The sequence below is a fragment of the Anarhichas minor genome, unplaced genomic scaffold, assembly GCF_050575085.1.
Source record: "Anarhichas minor isolate MPS153535 unplaced genomic scaffold, ASM5057508v1 ptg000007l, whole genome shotgun sequence".
Lineage (NCBI taxonomy): Eukaryota > Metazoa > Chordata > Actinopteri > Perciformes > Anarhichadidae > Anarhichas > Anarhichas minor.
In genome coordinates, this window is record NW_027466453.1 from 7,339,675 (window position 1) to 7,362,122 (window position 22,448).

Consider the following 22,448-nt stretch of genomic DNA (forward strand, 5'->3'; position numbering starts at 1 on the left):
GAGGGAGCTGAGCCGGAAGGCAAAGCTCTCAATTTACCACTCGGTCTACGTTCCTACCCTCACCTATGGTCACGAACTCTGGGTCGTGACCGAAAGGACAAGGTCGCGGCTACAAGCGGCCGAAATGACCTTCCTCCGTAGGGTGGCCGGGCTCAGCCTTAGAGATAGGGTAAGGAGCTCGGTCATCAGGAGGGAGCTTGGAGTCGAGCCGCTACTCCTTCGCGTCGAAAGGAGTCAGCTGAGGTGGTTCGGGCATCTAATTAGGATGCCTCCTGGACGCCTCCCACTGGAGGTTTTCCAGGCACGTCCAACTGGGAAGAGACCCCGGGGAAGACCCAGAACACGCTGGAGGGATTACATCTCCCAGCTGGCCTGGGAACGCCTCGGGATCCCCCAGAATGAGCTGGAACATGTTGCCGGTGAGAGGGAAGTCTGGGTCAGCCTGCTTGGCCTGTTGCCACCGCGACCCGACCCCGGATAAGCGGAGGAAAATGGATGGATGGATGGATAATCTAATATAATCCAATCTACCATAATTTTATTTAATCTATCTAATCTAACCTTCAATAATTGAATCTAATCTAAATATTTTTTGATAATGTAATGTAATTGATTCAAACCTAATCTAATTCTACATAATGTTATGTCATATTATGTAATCATAACCTAATCAAATTCAGCAGATGTCTCCACACAGTCCGACTGCTGTCCATTCTGAGTGTGTATGCTGAGAAAAACCTGGTGTACATACAAAGCCCTGGCTCTGCAAATGGTTACACTATTCCAGCAACAGGGGGTGTTTGGGCTCGTATCAGGACCCAAAAGCATTGTGTCAGTTGAATTCTCATTGTACATCAGAAGTCCTGTCTGTCCGCTGCAAAGCTGAGAATGTTGCAAAGTAGCTGATGAGGGTATAGAGATAGAAAAGAAATTCAGGCGAGGGTTCATGTAATCTGAGCCTGAAGATGTCTTAACTGACTGACTTTCAAAATGAAACAATAAAAACTAGGTCTGATGACTGTAAAACAACCATACCTCCGTTGCATAGCACAGCATTTTCTTTGAAATGTAACAAAACACGTTTACTAATTAGAATGTGTTATGAAACCTCTTAAAAATATGTCATAAAATCAGGGATAGGATTTGTGTTTCACATTATTTCTTAAGATCTCAAACATAATAGGGACAGCCTGCCACACAGGATCTATTAATTGAAGCAGCAGAAGAAAATTACAAAATCTCTGTAACTCTTAATTCTTAAAGACTGGAACAAAGGTCTTAACCCTTTTGAAAGTTGTATCTAAAGCAGGGAGCAACATAATACTTTTGATTAATTTGTGACTATATTGGAGTAAATAAAATAAATAATAATACATATATATTGTTTTTTATTTTATTTTTATTTACTCAATTACAGTCCCAAATTAATCTAACCAGTCACAATAATTCTTATGTTGCTCCATGCTTTAGATCTGTTTATTAATAACTTTTTACTTCCCTTATTCTCATGCATGATTTTTATTCATTAGTATTAAGTCCCTGTGGTGTTTCTTCATAAATAAGGTACTACTCTACTCCAGAAAAAAACTGTTTATGCGATTTATCCTCTGTTGTTTCCTGGTCTGTTCCTGTTCTGCAGCCATCACTTCACTCCTTCTCTTGTAGGTAAAAGGTCAGCTGGCCCTTGACTAAACCGCCCCGCCCACTTATTTACGTCAAGGCACCCTGGCTGTGATTGGCTGCCGGGTGTGTAGCGTACAGTGTCGCAAAAGAAACAAGACACGTCCAAGCTTGTTTGTTAAGCTTGACGGTTTCGGTCAACCCGGCTGATCCGAGCCGAGCCGTGACAGCAGGACTGTAGACACGAAGAAGAAGCTAAAGAAGCATAAGAAGCCAGCGCGCTCGAGGAGATTTAATTTACCATCTTCAAAACCTTCAAGTCTATTTTATTCATTTGGATATTTAAACTGGCTGCTGGATACTTTGATTATTTTCTCCTTCGCGTGAATGTGTTTTATTACGTGTTTGTTTGCACGAGTGTGGACCTGTGACACGTGCAATTTGTAAAGAAGAAATAGTCGAAGAGAAGAAGAAATGGAGAAATCAAACAGCTTCTCGTCCGACCGAAACATCCTCTGCCTGTTTGATGTGGACGGTACTTTGACAGCACCTCGAGAGGTGAGCAGCTCTCGCCCATCCAAATCGATAATATCGGTTATTGGTTATTATAAGCTTTCATAATAGCTCCCTGCTTCGCTGCAGCTCCTGCTCCTCTCGCTCTTCTCCCTTCAGGATTTGCCTCCGAATTATTTTCAGAGTGTGAGACAGTTTGTGAGAGGACACGGTGTCTTCCAAACATGACGTCTGGTGGCCTATTTATGTTCTGCCAAAACACACATGGAAACCTCACGTGGGCTTTCAGAGGTTTTTCTATAATATACTTTAGACTCACTAAAGGAAAACTGACATAAATGCCATTTTCCTAAACCTAGTTTTTTGGTGGTTTTGTCATTTATTAAATTATTTAAGGTTTAAAGGATAAAGTATTTATTCTATTATTCAGTCCAATTTATTGTGTAATGCTTTTTGCTCCGTGCTTCTGCCTTTTTTCATTCATTGGCCCATTGAGTTCGAATGTTTGGGTTAATTTAAGGTAACTGGTGTGCGTGTGTGTGTGTGTGTGTGTTACACAATGCGGTGCAGCTGAGAGTTTGTCTTCCATATGTTGAAATAATTGGAAATCTGTGCCAAATTATATTGCCACAAAGGCAAATTCTGCAGCGTTGTCCATTGTTCTCTGTTCTATGTAATGATGCTTCAATAACACAGATTTGTCTTTTTAATGATGGTGTGTGTGTGTGTGTGTGTGTGTGTGTGTGTGTGTGTGTGTGTGTGTGTGTGTGTGTGTGTGTGTTTGAGAGGGAGCTCTACCAGTTAACACAAAGCTATAATGTGCCATGCATTTTCCTGTAATCTGCAGAAAATCGACCCACAGTTGGATGAGTTTTTCCAGACTCTGCGGAGGAAAGTGAAGATCGGTATCGTGGGAGGGTCCGACTACCCCAAGATAGCTGAGCAGCTCGGGGAGGGGGATGATGGTGAGCAGTCCTCTTCCTGTCTGAACCACAGATGGTTTACTCACTGCATGCTGTATCGTTTACTCAGCTGGCTCACACTGCATGACTTGACCCTTTTCAGTGTAACTTCTGCTTAATTGGACACCAGTCCACAGAGAGTGGAGCTGAGAGGATGGTCCTTGGGAATAATGTGGGATTATTTAGGCCATTATGCAGCTATATAGAGAGTAACACAACATCCTTCTCACAGACCCACTATAAAAAAAGGATGATAACACAAGCCTGATCACCCTTTTCTTCCTTTATCTGTGTCGCAATCCAGGAGGATTATTGAGGTATAACAGAAATGTAAATGTTGTGCCAAGATTGAGCCATGTGGTTTGTGCTGAAAGGTGAATCTTTTTATACTTTGTGATGCACACATTCGCAGCAGATGCTGTTGTTGCTGCAGTATAATGTGAAGTCAAAACAATGACTCCAATAACACTTTTATTACATTTTTAACCCAGTTAGAGGAGTATTTGATTGTTAATTGTCACACGCAATCCGGCAGTTATTTTATAATCATCTTCTGCATGCTGTTATTATGCTGGATTATGCTGTTTTGCATGTGAATGCTGTGTTATTGAAGGTAAAGTGATCAAAGCAGTTTATTCAGGCAAAGTTATAGACTTTTCCTGCAGAGAGTTGTTTGCAGGGCAGTTACAGGCTAAAGTGAAAGGTCAGAGAGATTAAACTTGGCTTTTCCAGGCAGTGTTACATACACTGTAATCTGCTACCAGGTCAAAATAGCAGGCTGTTCCATTCTTATTCATATTCAGGCCTTAGTGGCAGAGCCACTGTTAATTTAGTTGAGAGTGTGTGTTTTAAAGGACCAGGTGAGCACATGTAGCAACGCTCCATCTGTCTCCTCTCTTGCAGTGATACAAAAGTTTGACTATGTCTTTGCTGAGAACGGGACAGTGCAATACAAAGATGGGAAACTCCTCTCGAAGCATGTAAGTGAACATTCACTCCCATCTTTCATGTAAAGTCACAACATCACCTAGTATTCAACACGTTATCTATTTTGAGAAAAACACATAGGACGACATGATTGTATGACGTACATGCTTCACATTTTGTGTGATGAAACGTATGTTTACGGACAAAGAAATAAGACAAGTGCTATAATTATTTAGCCTGGTTATGTTTAGTAGACAATAACTGAAGAGTGGAAAGGGAAAAAAAGGAAAATGAACCACTTACGACTATGAATCTACCAAGGTGACCTTTTTCCTGCATCTTGACAAGCCATGTCCTAGGGGCAAAAAAGAACTGTCATCAGTTTCAGTCACCTGTCGCAACAATGGGACAGAGCGCACCCTGTCATGCGTTTATGAATAAAGTGCAGCGTCATCCCTCTAGGCGATACAAAACCAGATCGGAGAGGAGCTGCTGCAGGACCTGATCAACTTCTGCCTCAGCTACATGGGGCTCATCAAGCTGCCAAAGAAAAGGTGAGACTTTGACCAACCCTATGAAACAGGCCACACACTTGGTATTATTTTAAACCCAATCCAGGTTTCTGCCTCACTTAAGTCCTCTCAACAAGTAGCATGTCCTTTTTTGCCGGCAGGGGAACGTTCATTGAGTTCAGGAATGGAATGCTCAACATTTCCCCAGTTGGTCGGAGCTGCTCTCTGGAGGAGCGAATTGAATTCTCTGAAATCGACAAGGTAAAAGACTTGCCATTAGTGCAAATTCACCTGATTTGCAATGAGATTGAAACCTACTGTAACTTAATTAAAATCCACAGTAGCCAAATTAAACAAGCTGTACATTTTTAACACATCAGGCACTGAGAGTCACGGACTAGTCACGGACTAGGCACGTCTCCGTCTCTCGGTTCCATGAAATGTGCTCAATTAGGCAGACGGAGAGAGGTCAAACAATGTTGAGCTTTCAGGACCACTTAACAGGCTGCCCATTGATGGTTCACAGAGCCAGGCGATATGGAGGAAGCAGATAGCAGCAGAGGAGGAGAGGTTTAACCCTTCAGCTGCCTGCTAACATTTATCCAGCTGGATCCTGTCCACTCAGATTAAATGAACCAACTTGGCCTGTGCATGACAGATTGCACACATTTAACATCTGGTGAACGGAGCAGATACTAGTTATAAGTGTGTTAAATGCAGATACACGGCTTGTGTGCAGTAACAAGGTTGGCCACGTCTGACTGCTTTGTCTCTTTCTCCACAGAGAGAGAAGATCAGGGAGAAATTTGTGGCTGCCCTGAAAGAGGAGTTTGCTGGAAAGGGACTACAGTTCACTAAAGGTGAGAGAGTCGAAAGCCCACTGACAGAGAAACCGTGTTCAAGTTTACAAGCATGTGCACTCGCTAAAATAACATCCTGAAATATTTGACCCACTAATTCTAACTCTGACAGGTCTCAAATTACATTTAGGAAATGGGGCGTGGCAGTGTCGGGTCAGTACTCTGTATTGGAAGGTACTCCTGTAAGAATCGGTTTCATGTCAGTGCATCCCAACTCCCCACCACTCATTAAAGTCCTGATGTCCACACCCCTGCAAACTACACGTTGTATTTAACCTTTTGAACCCTGACCATCAAATGTCTCCTGAACAGGGGATCAAAACAACAGATGACAATGTTCCATGAGAATTTGACTTGTCTTGTAAGTCATTTCTTATATATTATATGGTAGCCTTGAAAACTGTGACTACCACTAGAATTTACAATACAGTTATGTGAGTTGAAACAAAGCTCAGATCTGTTCAGCATGTTTGGATATGACCTAATCTACTATAGTTTTAACTCGCATGCTCTCTTTGTATTCTTGGAGCGTGGTCTTTCAGGATCTTCCTGTCTTCCTGATGAGGGTGGAGTAATGACAAACTAGTTTTACAGCATATCTTTCAGCCCTTTGTTAACTATTACACAAACACACAGTTTCACCCTGTCTCTCTGTGGCGACACAGCAGCAGTAAGGTTAATCGGATAATGGATGTTTGCTTACGTGCTCTGCGAGGTTTGAGCCTCAGTTGATGACGTCTGAAGGCTGTTCACAATACAGACAAACAAAGGAGACAGGCTCGTTTTTCCTCAAATCAATTCCGGTTCTAGGTCCTTGGCACACAGCACAAACGAGAAATGTGACTTTCTGTCATGTCCGCTTTCTGACTTTACAAAGTTCAGCATATATCTATCATGTTACCTGAAGTTTATAAGATAAAACAACATGAAACTTTATTCGTCCTGAGTGAAATTGCTGCTCTGCTGTTGCAATGTAAAATGGGATGTGTGCAAATATAAAAGATAACAATAAGGTGCAAAATAAATACAATGGACTAAAGATATTAACAGGTTAACAGTAGGGATCAGTCTAGGTGGGGAGATGTGTTTGTACAGTATCAGATCTGATTATTAGTATTAGTCAAAGCACAGGCTTTTAATTGTTATTCTGACAACCCCAGTGTTGTCAAATATTATTTCCAGCACCTGATCCTTTTCTTCAAGTAGGTTTCACTTTGTCCAGATGGATGATATCGTTCACCCACTCCGGTTGCTGAGGTAGAGAGCCAGTTGTTGTTGTTTTTTCTAACATCGGTGCCATTTGCAGGTGTTTTACTGTTCACTATGTTGACACAGAGGACATGTGCCGATTGATGAACAGAGTTTGAGATTCAGTTGTTTGCCTTCCTCAGTGTCTTTCTGCTTCTTTGCGGCAGCCCTTTGTAGCTAATGCTGCTGATCTCTTAGTAATATCTACCCAAGATCTTCCTCATCGACAGTGTTTTGGTACCTTTCTTTGGTACAAAAGGTTTAATGAACTCTTAAGTGAGGTAAAAATGAATCACCAAAGTACCCTTTGAGGAATGTTTAATAATAAATTCCGTAAATTACAAATTTCCAAATATTGCTTCTTAAAGTTCTATTAGAGTCCTTTCTTTATATTCATTGGAACTTTTTCACTTTTTGTGCATTTTTGTCTAACGTTAACCAACATGCTGAGTAATTAGTATTTTAAAAAGGCAAGTTGTGTAATTAATTTAGATTTTGGGGATTTAGCAAAGTGGTTGAAAAGGTTTACAGGCACATCTCTATATTGTCAGCAACTTAGCAGCGCGACTTTGTTCTTTGCTCAGGAATGTAAAAAGCTGACAGCCGACCGGGGGATGGGTTGTACCAGAAGTGGTTGAAGCACTGAGGTGTGTGGGGTTAAAGGTGCTTGGGATGGAGGCGTGTGGAGGGTGGGTGAGTGAAACGACCCTCTGATTGGCTGGATGCTCCTCAGCTGTTGCCTTTGTTGTTGACTCCTAAAACCCTTAAGCTGAGACAAGGCAGTGAATAGTATTTAAGGGGGGAGGGAAGATTGAAAGGGAAGTGCTGGGTAGAACTGTGGAGGAGACTTTCTGGCAACATTTCACAATTCTAAGGTCAATCGACTCCCAGCTGAGCAACAATAGAGCTTTTTCTGTGACCTTTAACATGTGATGAACAGCGAGCTGTAGTGAGAACCAGAGCTGGACATGTTGCAAAACACACGTCGCAATCTACGAACTTATCTATGAGCTGCAGCCGTAATCACGCCTCTCACATGTCGTCTCTGGATTCCTTGAATATAGAAAATTCTTGGCGTTGGTCGGTCAATGATGGACACACTTTGTTTGTGGCAAATCCTTTTTTTTTTCCTGACTGCAGTGTGTCGCTCTCTGCCAACTGTTAAAACAAACAAGTCTGCACCTGCTGAACAATGGGGCTCCAAAAGCCTCCATCGGTCACAGCCTCTGCTCAGACAGTAAACAACGTTTGTTCTGCAACGACAGACTTGTTGAGTGCGAATAGGTGGAAGAATGCGAAAGGGAAAGCAACACATTGAGTGTACTGGTTCGTACTAATTGTGTTGTAAACAGACATGAACACTTCTTCGTCTGCTCTTTCCTGAAAGAATTGGCAAATGCGTGTTAACTGACAACAGAATGTTTAATTTCCCTCTTTAAAATGCATCGTACCGTTAAAGATGTTTTTTCAAGGATTACAATGCATATGATGAACTAATCAAGACAAGGATGATAACAAAGTCCTGTTGGTCATGTGTTTTTAGGTGGTCTCATCAGCTTTGACGTTTTCCCAGAGGGCTGGGACAAGAGACTGTGTTTAGAGCTGCTGGACAGCGAGGGCCTGGACGCCATCTACTTCTTTGGCAACGAAACGTCAGACGTAAGTTCATCCCAGGAAATAATGACAGGAGGGCTGGGTGCAGTGATGTGGATACAGATACTGACACTGATTACTAATTAAATCCTTTATACACTGCATGGTCGAAAGTATGTTGACAACCAAACATTACACTGATTGTTGAATATCTCCATTTTAAAACCATGGGCATGAATCAGCTGCTAATAACAGCCTCCACTCTTCTGGGAATTCTTTTCACAAATATTTAGCAACCTGGCTGCAGGGATTTGCACTCATTCACACTGCTGTCTACAATATCAGCAGCATTAGGACTTCTCTTAAATAAGGGATCTTGCAATTTCAAGATTCCATTCACTAGCAAGGACCTCACCATCAAATAGAAGCGTTTAACAGATATATTGAAGGTAAACGTGATTGAGATGCGAGGCTTGAGCTTCATGTAGCTCGTCCGGTTAGCCGAATGAGTTGTGGGGAGCTTTGATAGGGAATACACCGTAGCACCCGGGCACGGCGAACCCCCTCAGGACCCTACGTAGAGGAGAGGAGGAGAGAAAAAGCGGGGAGGGTACCGAATACGAGAGCGGAACAGGAGGAGCGGGTTAGGCGGGTATTTCTAGATAAGCAGGAAGCGGTACGGTTGAGGAGTGGTCCTGCTCCTGAAATTCCGATAAGTATCTTCAATTGTATTCTGGGGTTTACCTTCACAAAGTCTTTACTGCAAAGCCAACCACAAACACATCCCAAAGATCAGCTGACTGACTGTGGTGCTGGAGACATGACTACAGTGATGGCTTTTGATGAGGCCATGACTTCAGTGTTCGGTTTGCCCAGGGTCAGAGGTTAAAGGTTAAAGCTTTGGCTGAAAGAATGTTAATATGGGTTTGTAATCTTTGATGATGCTCTTTTCAGGGAGGAAACGACTGTGAAATCTTTAACGACCCACGGACCATCGGTTTCACGGTCTACTCTCCGGAGGACACGGCCCGGTTCTGTCGGGAGCTTTTCTTTAAGGCTCCACCACATGATCCCTGATGTCCTGGAATGCCCTGCCCCCCCCCCCCCCCCCCCCCCCTTCCTGCGACCCCTTTCCCCGCCTGTGGGTCTTTGCTGGTACGACAACAAGCAATTCCAACCCATATTATAACTGCTGCAAGGTACTACTGATCATCTCCATATTAATAATAGGATTACTCTTAATACAAATAGACAGCTGCAGGGTGATTTGACTAAATGTGTGCAATAAATCCAGCTGCTTTTTTTTAATTTAAATGGACAGAAACTGAGGAAGTGTTACATGCTGATGTATGGGAACGTTTTCAAGTACTCTGCCAGTACTGTAACAGCACTGCCATGTGTAGCATGTGACATGAAATTGAGATGAGAGATTCTGAAATATTCAGCAGTGTTGGAAATGATTACTCCTGAATGAATTAAGCGTATCGAATGATGTTTTGCACTAATGTTGGCATATTTTCTGACCAATCGTTGGCGTGGTCTTGTTGAACACTGCTGAAGAAGGTGACTAAAGTGAAAGAGAAAGCCGGTGAGGAAGCATTTACTTGTTTTGTGAGTCCCTCCTCTGAAGTTGAGGATATAGGAATCATTCCAGGTATTTTTATGTCTCTACAGCTCTCTGAGCTGGAGGTGACGTATTGTTTATTTACTGTGTAATCCCTTAAATATCAAGTGTCTCTTTTGAAAATGTATCAGATTTCTATTTAAACACTGAACATTACTGACTCAATGAATTCATCTTAACCAGTGAATGAGGCTACTGTCACTCTGCAAACCTTTGTCAGTTGATATGACAGCTTTTTATGTAAAATATTTTTACGAGCTGCGTGGTGGACTGCCCGCAGGGTGACTGCATGTATTGCTAATCTTTTTCAGATTCCTGCAGTTTTCAACAGATGCTTAAAGTGTTTTTTTAAGTAATTTTTAAGATTTGGGAACACTGACACTTTGATTTTCCCATGACGGGTCAAGGTTCTGTCATGGTTCAGAAAAATAATGCCTCCTTGATTGTATCGTTGTTGTAAATATGAGGCTTTTGATAAATCATATATCAGCTGCAGTTCTGTGTCTGACTGTAAACACTCCTCCAACAACAAAGACTCAACGGATCATGTAGACGATACTTTTATGACAGCAGAGATGAGCTTTTAATGTGTCACTAACTGATTAAAAAGATCGGTCTTGTCGTTTTTCAGTCATTTATGGATAAAAAAGGAATTTGGCTCAATTCATGGTAATAAAACTTTTTTGATATCATGTCACCGACCTCAGCTTTCAAGTGTTGTTCTTTGTCCTGTTGGACCAAACTGGGCTTGGACCTTAAAAGTGCTCATTTTACATGTAACTCACTCACAAAATCATAAACTCTGAAACAAATCATAACTGAATTTTTTTTGCCTCCGTGTTTTTACATTGTTCCACTGGGAGACGCCAGAAACATTCAAATCTCACCTACACAAATGCTTTAAAGAGAAAAAATACAGTTCAGCTTGTGGTTGTTTTTGTGCACAAATTAAAAATGTAATCCCCTGAACAATCATTAATGTCTCTTTTAATCTAAGTCAGCAGTGCCTGACATTAAGTTTTGGCAGGCACACGACCATCAGACTGTCTGTAGAAAACTGTATGTGACCGGAGTGAACTACCTATTCTACCATTAAGTCACTGATAACTAGATAAGTAGCACTAGAGTTTATATTTCAAACATTCAGCACCAAAGACAGAACCCTGTCAACCAATATTGCTAATTGTATTATTTTGGTTTCTTTTGGTATTGTTTTTTTCAACCCCACTGTAAAAGCCATTCGGGGCTGTGTAATAATACACAGTAAAAAAGGGGGCAGCGTTGAATGCAGAAAAGTGGGAAAATGTATTTTACTAAATATGTGAGAGATACAAGCACTTAAATGGCAGGAAGTGACGTGATAAATACGTCATCGTATTGAGCATATCTTCTTTTATTTATTTATTTATTTTGCCATATGGTCGCTATTTTTTTTACTCCTTAATAACAGCCCTGTGGTTCATGCAATTGTTTTACCAATGAAGACAGATGTTGACATGTCAGTGGGTGAGTTTAGCCCGGTTCCAGACCTAAAACTCAAAATCTCTGATTTATTCAGAAATCCCAAAATAGATGGAATAAAATGTAATGAATTGAAATAGTAATCACTGTCATACTGATCAGTCTGGGGACATTTTGACAGGATGTGATGTCTGTGGTCAAAATCAAACCTGTGACCTCTTCATTATAGACAGCCTCACATGTTGACCAACGTTCATACCGCTCTTCCTCTTCCTCCCTCAGTCTCACTCGAACTCGCAACTAAAGAAATACAGCTTCCATCAGACGTGTGAATCATAAAATGCTTTAATGTTCTTTCGAGGCTCAGTAGAAGTAATCATGGTGATCACCACCACCGTGGCTCGTCCATAAAAGAAAGTGCCCTTAAATAAATCAAAAGTAATGTTGAACAAGTTCAGGCAGTGACACTGACAGACAGACGGGATGCATAGAGACTCGATGGAACAGACGTGAATAACTACAAACAACGTTGATGTGACGTTGATCTCTTTCGGCACCAACTATGAAGTCATGTAGTTCACCATTACACTGATACGCTTAATAAACCACACACAGATACATGTTTTTCTGATAATAGAAAAAGAGATTTACAAATAGGTTTTTTTTTTATCAGCAATATCTGTCCCCAGACGTTTTCAAAACAGACATTTTTTTTCAAACAACAAATTTTGAAAAACCTGACAGTGATGTCAATAGCAGTTTTTCTGGCAGTTTTCATTTTGGAAGTTCAAATTTCTTAAGTGCAAGCTTTGACTGTACTTACCCAAAATATAGAGCTTGCAATCTGACGACACACACAAATCTGATTTAAATCATCAAATAAATAATCAAAATAAATAACCACAAACAAGACACACAACCAAGGATATGTGTTTTCCAGGAAAATACTTGCAGTCGCTTTCCCTTCACTGTAAAGTATGTCATTTTCTTTTCAATCTTTTGAAGTATTCATGCTTGGTTTAATGTGATCTGCCTGTTTTACTCCTGGTCTCCCTTCATGCTTTTTCTGTCAAAGACAAACTGGATTCATAACTCTGAACTCACTCCATCACTTCAAAATAAAACTTCCCCTTTTTTTTGTCCTAACTGGTCATGTTTCTAAACTGGTGACCTGAAACCCAAAAGGAGCTCATGAGACGTCCTGTCTAGGGTGCAAACATAGAACTATTTATATTTCGGGTTACTGTCATTGTGTTGGTCAACCTGCCATTTCAACTTCCTTTCACTCAACAACACAATCCTTCAAAACTCATCAACTTTACATCCGTTATCTTTGTTCTTGAATTCAAAGTTTCTTCTCATCTGTCCAAAGTCTGGACTGTGTAGGCTGAGATAATCTGACCTACACTTGCATCCAACATCCTGGAAACACTGGTGAAGTAAACAAGTGCACAACAGCGGCAAAGAAGGGAAGTAAAAGTGAATTCAGCCTTCTGTCCTACGTCGCTCTCCTTCCTTGCACAAACACTCAGCTGTCATGCCTCAGTTTCCAGATCTGCAACACAATTATGTCCTCAGTTTTACTAGTTTTTCATACTTTACACGGCTCATCTATATAAAAAATGAGGCCCAAAAGCCTTTTCCAGTTTAATCCTTCGCCAGTCCCTTTACCCTACCATCTCAAATCTGACTTTTATTACTGCTGTCATGACAAAAATAGAAATAAATAAAACAAAAATGTCTTTTTCCTAACAGTGACTAAATGGTCAGTGTTACATACACAGCAGATTCATCAGTGCAGTGGACAGCTTTTGAACAGTGTGTCCGCTCTGCGAGTGGACACCAACGACACATGAATTGTCACGGGGCCCTTTGCTGTGGAGATAAAACGTGTTTTTAAAGAAAGGATTTTAGCACAGATTGTAAGTTATCAGTCCTACGACAGGTCCATCCTCATCCCCGCCCAGCCCTGCACGACCAACCAGGCCCGGAGTTCAGGTCTACGAGCTGATGATCTGGCCAGACCAGGTCTCGTGTTTCGTCCCTGGGTTGAGATGTATGATCTTCACCTCCACCGCCTGCACCTTCAGGTTCTTGGGAGGGACCCGGCTCACTTTGTACGTGACCTCGTCGCCCTCTACTGGTACGTACTCCCCCTCGATGCTGAAAGAGAGCAAAAGTAGAGCGTTGAGCTATGAGTAAAAATGAGTCTTGCTTCGTACTGTCTTGGTATATAGATGTACAGACAAAATGTAAACACCAGCTCAACAAACAGGATACAATGTCTTAATTACTGAGCCTTAGAAGTGCTCGTAGGCGTAATTTTACAAATTTGCTTTTACTGAGGCTGTAGTAACATTTGGCATACAGCTTGTGCTGAATAAAGAGATACAATAAAATAACTACAGACTGCTGTACTCTCTGTGCATGTCCCTGTATTTCAGGTGTCAGAGTCTGCTGAGTCCTTGCAGTCCAATGAGTTGACACTGCAGTTATGCAGTAAGTCTGTGCTGCTTCTTGTAATTCCGCTAATGCCGCGGCGTGTTTGCCTGCTATGAATCTCAGAGGCGACAGCTGTGAAATCTGTATGATTATATCATATAAGAGTGTGTTAAGTGTTATTGCCACTCACTCTGAGATGTGAACAAAGATTTCTTCGCCACCGTGGGAGGGTCGGAGGAAGCCGTGACCTTGTGACCTGGAGAAGTTCTTACACACGCCCTTAAACACGGGACCTGATTGAGCACGTACCGTACTGCAGACAAAGAGAGGAAAACAATAAAGTCATAAGCATAAAATCATCAAACATCACAAACGTAACTTTGGGACACGAACACCGGCCTCGAAAACACCAGTCTCCTGGTTGTAAGTCCTATGTTTGTTTGACCATCCGCAACCTCCACCCCCTCTTGCCCTGTGTGGGTTTTATTTGGTCTTTATACTTTATAAGTCATCACACTCCCGGTCTATTGACCCTGAGCATCTACAGGGGTGGGTTTATATTATAGTTACTTGAAATCCCGGTGCGTCTCTTACAGACGCTAGGTCCCTTGTGCGTCAGTATTAGGCACCTAGGGGCGTGACAAAGCGTCGGTATTTGACGCCCTATATGAGAACGGGCTAATTGTACATTAGCATTAAGTGCTTTGAACCCATTATTAGTTCTGGTTTGCTGGCTACAGGGACTTAAAGCTTTACTATATTTAGTGGAGTAAAAAAAAATATGTTCTCTGAAATGTAGTGAAGTTTAAATGAAATGGAAAAACTCAAATGTGTGTGTTTGTTAAATGTCTTCTCTCCACCACATTGGTGAATAAACTATACTTACGCCGAGTAGGTGCGGTTGCGTTTGGTTGGCAACGGGCTGGGCAAATCCCGTGGCAGCGGCTGCTCTTTGCCCTCCCATATACGGCTCCTCTCCCTCAGGAAGGGGAAGGAGAGGCTGAGGGAGGTGTTGGGGGAGCGCAGCGGGATCCTAGAGGGCGACGTGAGGCTGGGGTCTGACATGTCAGAAGTGACAGAGGGACGAGGAAGATGAGGGAGGATGGTGTGGATGCAGTGTTGGACGCTGCTGCTGACACAGGCGTCTGTCCGCTGGTCTATCTGTGAGTCCTTCTGCTTGGAGAGGCCTGCCTCAGTGTGGGACAAGAGGCACAGCCGCTATCCAGGTCAGGGCTGTCACTTCAAGTCTGTCAGGAGGCCAGGCTGTGAAGAGAAAGATGACAGGGAGAGAATGGATGAGGATCAGAGAGTTGTCATGTGGCTTTAGACCTGATGGGGGAAAGGGGGGACGGGAGGGGTCATCCAGCCGAGAATAGGTCTGTTCAAGTCAGAAACATCATACAAATAAGGGACCTGTGAGGCTCCTTTCGTCTAGGAATATATTGTTTTACCATTACATGTCCAATTCATGTTATTAGATAAAAATCCTTCCAAGAGCGAAATAGATGTTGAGGTGACGCCTCCTCAGTCAATTGTCAAGTCCTTTAAATCAAGTCCCTTCTTTAAAGGGGCATTCCTGTGATTATCTTGTATCCTAAAGTTGGGGAGCTTGCTCTGCATATATTTTAATAAGAATTATCAAAATAATATGGCTCCAAAATGGCAGATCCCACACTTCCCATGATGCAGATCATGATGCAGATCAATTGCATGTTTTCATCTCGAAAACACACACACACACACACACACACACACACACACACACACACACACACACACACACCTGAGATACCCCGATGACATCATCAGGGTTATTATCTCTGATTTGACAAAAAAACAACCACTGAAGACTTTACACTTAGCTGAGCTCTCATGACAAGTATGGGATGTAAAATTGGTGGAGTGCCCCTTTAAATCAAGCCACAAATTGAATGCAAAAAAACACCCATTTTCTTTTTGTCACCTGGAGCCTTTGAATGGTTCCTTCGGCTCTGTTGGTAACAAACTGCATTTCCGGGCAATCCCCCATGATTATTATACGACAGGGTTTCTAGCTGAAGCTGCCCAAAGCATCGATACATGTGGAGATTCAATTTTCATATCTACTCGACTTGCATTCCCGCTGTTCAGTGTGTTACAGAGCACCATCATTGCGGTGTATACTCAATAGATATCAGAGTAACACAGTGTGCTCTTAATCCAGTCTCCATTTCGGGAGAATTGGGGAATTATTCCTCTGTCCATCTGTGTTGATCATCATTCCCTAATACTAAAATCCGCAACATATCGTGTAAGGTGACCTTGCCCTTCAATACCTCCTAATCCGGTTTTTCCCCCACTGTGATATTTTCAAGGTTAGGATAATAGGCAACTGACTGATCTCCTGTCAGCACTATAAAGGGTGAATTCCCCCCCCAAAAAAACCCATTAACGCAGTCCGGACAACAAACATCGTGTCGTTTTCCATATACGAGCCTACGTGTTTTTTACGCCCACTCTTCTCGTCTGTAATGATGCAGGCCGAGCTCGTGACGTCAGAACAGCTGCAGAACACCGCCTCCAGTGGTGCGTTCGTGACGTCGGTGCCCCGTTCCCAAATGAACAATTGCACATCGTACAGGAGTACTACAATCCTAATGTCACGGCGTTACCACAGGGAACGTTACAAAGAGGTCTATATGATCAATACCAGACTGATTCATGATGAGAAACTACTTTGAGAGCGACTCAAGAGTTCAAAGACACCAGCAGGTGAACATCTGGATGTGCAGAAATTAAGCCACAGAGGGTCATGTCCCTGTTCCATGATTATCCAAAGGCAGTGTGTATATGAAATGTGTGTTTGTGGAGTTCAGTTGAAGTCATACACTTCTCTTATACCTCAGAGAACCACCATAAAATCCCATATTTTATTTTGCTTTTCCCTCGTTCTATTTTAGCCTATCTAGTAAAAAAACTTCAATAAATGAATACCAAATTGACAGTCCTAATGATATCCGCAATTTGTCAAAAACGTGTGAAAGGTGTGTGTGGGGGGGGGAACCCGTCGATGCTATTTGATAGTATACAACGTGGACAAAAGCAGGGTGAGAGGTCCGTTCATTGAGACCAGCTGACGGTCAAATATGGTGGAGATGTTACACCGACCAGTGCTCCATACAATCACAGATGAATATAGCTCATGATAAAAGCTGTCTCAATTATTCAGCGGTTGTTCCGTCGAGCATGCACAGAATACATTGTCCCGATCCCAAAACAAAGCCACACTGGCACACTCCCCCCTCTGCACGGACTCAGCATATATATATTCACAGAAATATTACTTACTGCATTGGGCGCGCTATGGGTCGAGGACGATCCGCGTGTGTGAGTGAGTGCCTTAAGTCGGTGTGTATTATATAACGAGTTATTAAATAAATAAGTCGACTAAATCAGCGCAGTCCGACGGAGAACCCTGATGTGACGATGTGAGGGGCTGCTGAGTCTGCGCAGCTGGCGGAGATTCCGATGGCGTGATGCGACTCTGTGAGCGCGTGTGTGTGTGTGTGTGTGTAGAAAGGGACTTTCTTCCTTCCTTGTCATGTGTGTAACTTGTTGAGGGAACAGTGGTTTCAGTGGTCAGAGGTATTATTTGTTTTTACCATGATTTAAACAACAACAAAAAGTCCCTGTTTACGCAGCTGTTCTTGTCTGCAGCTGTTCTTGTCTGCTCTATTATAAAGGGTGTTTTATGGGACTGGACTCCAGTGATGCAATGGATTTTACATTTTATCTTTCGTCACATAAACATGCCAGCAAAAAAATAATAAAAATACTGTAAATGTCTAATGCTGGCATGTGTATGTGATGAGAGATCAAATGTAAAGCTAAGCTAAGCTTGCTGTATAGGCAATATTTCTGCAAGGAGGTTCACATGCAAACCATGTATTTGTGTTGGTATGAACTCTGTACAGTCTGACCTAGTTTCACAACAACCAACTGAGACAAACATCTACTGGCCATGCAGTTGTCACATGAAACACCCCCCACCACACCCACACACACACGCACACACTGCATGTCTGATTGTACATCAAACACAAGTGTGTGGGTTGCTAAACTAACACTGACCGACATTAAGAGTGGGCAGAGCAGCTCTGTTAGAAACAAGCAGGATTGTGGCCTTCAAACGGAGGGATTGAAAGGCTGGCCGCTAATCCGTTTTCTGATACACTTCCTATAATCACACTCATGACAAATCACAACCACTCACGCTGATGATACATCCTTTTACTGGCAGGCAAAACAGCAACAAACTAGTACAAGGCTGTTTCATAAACTGAGGAAGCGAGCACAAAAACCTGTTTGAGGTAACATTTGAAATAAAAAGTTAATATTTTAAAATTGAAAATTATTATTTACTGTAGCAATGTTACCTTTGTTTGAATCTTGATACAAATGCGGTATAATTTGTCCCGTGGGTCTAATTTTTATGAACAAAAGTATCACTCATCCTTATTTCTCTCCTCTTTAACCTCGAGTGTCTGTAAGCTCTCAGGCATCATTAGGCACCAACTTTATTCATCCCTGACATGCTGTTCAGTGTTCAACAGCACCTACTTTGACCCATTAAGTCAGATTTTGTGACCTGTGTATGTCCGACTATCATACTAAAGTAGTGATGCCATTATGATTCAAATAATTAAAGACATAATAAATGTTTTCCTTTGAATTGGGGGGTTAATTTTCATGTGAAATACACGAAATGAACATAAATGTCAATCAAATGATTCCGTTTTGAAATACACGGTCAACTTCACATGTCGACACGGAGCTGGTATGTTCAGGGCATTATTTACAACACAATCAAGTCTCAATGTGGCGGAGCACATCAGTCACTTTACACCAACAGCATCTTGGTTCAGAGAGCTCCACTTTGATGCCTCCACTTCTGTATCCAAACCAGTGGGTTCTGGGTCTCCAGCCGGCCGTCCTCCGCCTCTCCGATCGGTCACGCTGACCGAGCTGTTCGTAACCACCAAATGTCCTCCTTCCTCCGCTGCAGTGCTAACTGTTCCACCACGACAGCAGCCCCAGCCCCGGGTCGCAGATGGTCCCCTGGAACAACAGCACAATGGGTGAGGATGGACGTGAAGCTACTTTTGTATTAAAAAGTGTGCCCCTTGACTGGGACACAATGGAGTTTGGTTAACATTAGTGAGAAAACCCAACTTCAAAATACAAAGAGTCTGATTCAGTCACAATTCCGACTGAATTTCCTGCTTTTATCAGAAACACAGTTCAGAAGTTTTCCCATGAAGAGGTCTCCTGGTGATGTAAATGTGTGTTCGTCATGAGGCGTTTCCTTACAATCAGAGTGTACGGTGACTCTTTCTTCTCCTCGGTGGCCTCCGCTGGCGGAGCCGTCGACTGTCCCGGTTGTGCCGGCGTTTCCGTCGCTGCGGCGGCCGGGCCCGTCGGCGAGGTGTCCACGAAGACTTCATCCGTCACCCGAAAACGGATCTCCTCCCCTTGGTCCATGTAGAGGTCGTGGGCCCCCTCGTCCGTCTCGTATTCCCAGAGCCAGACCTGCTCCGCTTCATCGCTGAGGCTGCAGCTAAGGACGGCTCGGCTGCTACTTAAGCTACAGTCACAATCAATTCTAGATCAGAGTCTACATAGTAGAGCGATGTGATGCACATGGCAAAAGTGTTCTGAAGATACAAATCACAGCTCTTCGTTTATAGGAACATTTTCTGTCAGGATACAATTTGGCGGGCTGCTGAAGAGACTCTGGTGGAATGAGAATGTCGTCAAAGAAGCCCATCGTCACTGTGAAACAGAAAGGTGACGGTCTTACCACAGAGCTTCTGTGTCTTCTGGTGCAGAGACATGGGAGCCTTCAGGCCGAACGCTTTTTAATACATACACCAGATCTCGTTATCGTTCCAACATTCAAGTTATATTGTATAAAAAGTCACATGGGCTGTAGACGGCAGGCGGAGGACAGCGACGTGTGACTTTGGTACCAGAGGTGAGAAAAAGGAAGTGGACCAAAAGAAAAACTGGAAACCTCTCAGATCCTAAAAGGACTCTTCTCAGGGATTTATTAAAACTCATGTAAGTGGAATAGTGAAGATTTAAACTACAGCACTACTAAATGAATAAAATATGTCAAAAATAAATCAATAAACAACGCGGATATACAATGTTACCTGCTAGAGCTGACTAATTACTAATTACTAATTTACTTGAATCTATTCTTTATAGACAAACAACTGAATGAATCAATTAGGAGATCTACAGAAAACGTCTCGACAACTATTCTGACAGTCAATTGTTTATTTGTCATATTTTTTATTTCCAGCTTCTCCTACGTGAGGATTTGCTGCTTCTCTCTGTTTTAAAGTATTGCAAATTCAATATCTTTGGGCTTTGGACTGTAGGTCGAACAAAACAAGATGCTACGTCACCTTGAGCCTTGAGAGATAATCAGATAACACATTTCTGGAGATTGAATCAAACATGCGGAGATGGAAAGACAGAAGTTACCGTGAACTCCCTCTTGACTGCAGTACTTGATCTTGCCGAGCAGGATCTCATCGAGAAAAGGGTGAAAGACAACGTACCTGAAATGAACTGAAAGAAAAACCAAAAGGAAGATGGGAACCGTTCAGCAGGCGAGAGTTAGGTGAAGTCGTTCACAGCCGATACACCGTCCATCAACCCTCCCTTTAACAATAAACTATGTCCTACAGGAGTTTACTCTTAGCAGGGCTAACCAGAACACCGAGAGATCAAATTTATCATAAACAAATTAAAACTACAAAACTAAGTGGGAGGACTGGCGTTGCAAAATGTGGCAATGCGTCTGCAATCTAAAGCTGTAGTGAAAATACAGTACATGAAGAAACGAGAGAGGCTCATCATACCTTTAGTGTGTGAGGCTCCGTCCCCGGGGAATATATAGGAGTCCTCCAGTTTAGTGATGTCGAACAAGCAGATGCACAGGCCGACGTTGAAGACCACCTGAGGTAAAGAAAGGAGGTCAGAGTAATGCAGACACGCCGAAATTACAATATTCCACACAAGTGCAGACTTTCAATAAGCAAAACTGCCTTTGTCTGCTTAACTTTAACATAAAATACATGCAGTGCACAAATAACTCGCATGCTCAGTCAAAAATACATATTTTTCAAAATAACCCACAGACCTTAACTGCTCACAATAAGGTCTGTGGGTTATCTTGAGTAACTGGGTCATGATTTCAGGAAGGAGACATTGTTGTTGAGTTTCTAAAATGTAATTTCTTTTGGCACTTTGAGCACAACAAGCAGAGTGACACATAGGTCCATTATATCCCAAAGACAGCAGACCGATATCTCCAAAATTAGGCAACTCACACCAAAACAATCTAGACTGATAAATAGCACTACAGGTAAAATATGTATTTTTGGGGTGAACTGTCCCTTTAAGTCTCCGATGATACACATGGTGGAAGATACAGAACAGAAAAAGTAAACTGAAGAACAATCATCAGTCGTATGGATGTAGGATTTACTTCAGCGTTAAGTGTGAATGGAATTCATTACAGTCCTTTAATATCCGACAGCCTCCTCTCACATTGGATGCATTGAACCTCTTCATTGTGTAACCTGTTCAGAGATCTGTGATTGTTTCTGATGCTGTTTGTTTGTGATAGTGAGTCTGTGTTTTCTCGTTGTCTGTCTCCATTATTGTGCTTATTTCTCCTGCTGCACTTAGGAGATGGCTTCATTAAATAAAGGTAATAGTGATAAAGTTTAGGTTTTTTTACAGTTAACTGGTGTAAATCGAGCCAAAGTGACGCTCACGCGCACCTTGTTGGCCAGTTTCTTGTTCAGCTCCTCCACTATGGCCTCGTTGAGTTGTCTCTGGAAGTTCCACGGAAGGATCCTGACAGTGTCGACCATCTCCACCAACACGAACATGCTGCAGAGCGTGAGCCGGTACACACACGCACACACAAACACACACACTGCGGAGAAATGACTGAACGGAGCTGTCAGTTGAGCTGCGGGGTGTCTCCTACTGTCGGGACAGCATTTCCTCTTTTTCTGCAGAGATGTGATCAAATCAAAATTTCGACAATTGTTCACAATCTAGCTAAAGACACCAATAAGAGTGTAATAATCTGCGGCAAACTCAAACGCATCCATGATGTCTCCACGTGATGGTTTACGACAATGCGTTTTTACGACTTGTCGCAAAACTTAAAGCTACAGTGCACAATTTTGAAGCTCTATTATAGTGTATAATTATTGTTACGTGATTATTTGTAATAGTATTACCATAACGTGCCATTTGGTTTCTATACTTTTTACAGATAAACAAATATATATATATATATTAATAAAAAGATAGATATCATATAAAAATATATGATTAGCCAAATGGATGCAAACGTTCTGGTGCCAAAACTTTATTTTCTGTTTTCAAAGGAATGTGACCTTTATGTCACAACTGTTCAATTATCTGTTCACAAAATGCCATTAAAAACTTTATTTTCTGATCTGAATTACTAAAATCACAAGCTTAGTTTATGTATAGCCTAAATATTTCCAGGGTATTGCATACATATTTCCTTATGAACTTTTAAGTTAACTATTCACAGTAGATATTGTCCATTATTGGTACGGCAAAGTGCTTCATTGGAAAAAATAATTAT

At 42.2% G+C, this 22,448-nt stretch overlaps 3 protein-coding genes across 3 annotated transcripts; 1 reads left to right on the forward strand and 2 right to left on the reverse strand.

The window, feature by feature from the left end:
• Positions 1–1,778: 1,778 nt before the first annotated feature.
• On the forward strand, positions 1,779–9,338 carry pmm1 (phosphomannomutase 1). The gene is made up of 8 exons (XM_076084710.1): positions 1,779–2,178; positions 2,981–3,098; positions 3,999–4,075; positions 4,485–4,576; positions 4,696–4,795; positions 5,319–5,394; positions 8,186–8,301; positions 9,190–9,338. The coding sequence occupies exons 1-8, from the start codon at positions 2,095–2,097 to the stop codon at positions 9,310–9,312; spliced, it is 786 nt and encodes a 261-aa protein (XP_075940825.1). The 5' UTR covers positions 1,779–2,094; the 3' UTR covers positions 9,313–9,338.
• A 2,311-nt stretch (positions 9,339–11,649) lies between these two features.
• On the reverse strand, positions 11,650–15,492 carry csdc2b (cold shock domain containing C2, RNA binding b). Its single transcript, XM_076080074.1, has 3 exons — positions 14,649–15,492; positions 13,953–14,075; positions 11,650–13,483 (listed from the first exon to the last, which is right to left on the reverse strand). Exons 1-3 carry the CDS (start codon positions 14,825–14,827, stop codon positions 13,321–13,323), a joined length of 465 nt encoding a protein of 154 aa, XP_075936189.1. The 5' UTR covers positions 14,828–15,492; the 3' UTR covers positions 11,650–13,320.
• A 2,524-nt stretch (positions 15,493–18,016) lies between these two features.
• On the reverse strand, positions 18,017–21,951 carry polr3h (polymerase (RNA) III (DNA directed) polypeptide H). Its single transcript, XM_076084722.1, has 6 exons — positions 21,601–21,951; positions 20,674–20,770; positions 20,294–20,380; positions 19,510–19,573; positions 19,112–19,346; positions 18,017–18,859 (listed from the first exon to the last, which is right to left on the reverse strand). The coding sequence occupies exons 1-6, from the start codon at positions 21,709–21,711 to the stop codon at positions 18,809–18,811; spliced, it is 645 nt and encodes a 214-aa protein (XP_075940837.1). The 5' UTR covers positions 21,712–21,951; the 3' UTR covers positions 18,017–18,808.
• Positions 21,952–22,448: the final 497 nt, after the last annotated feature.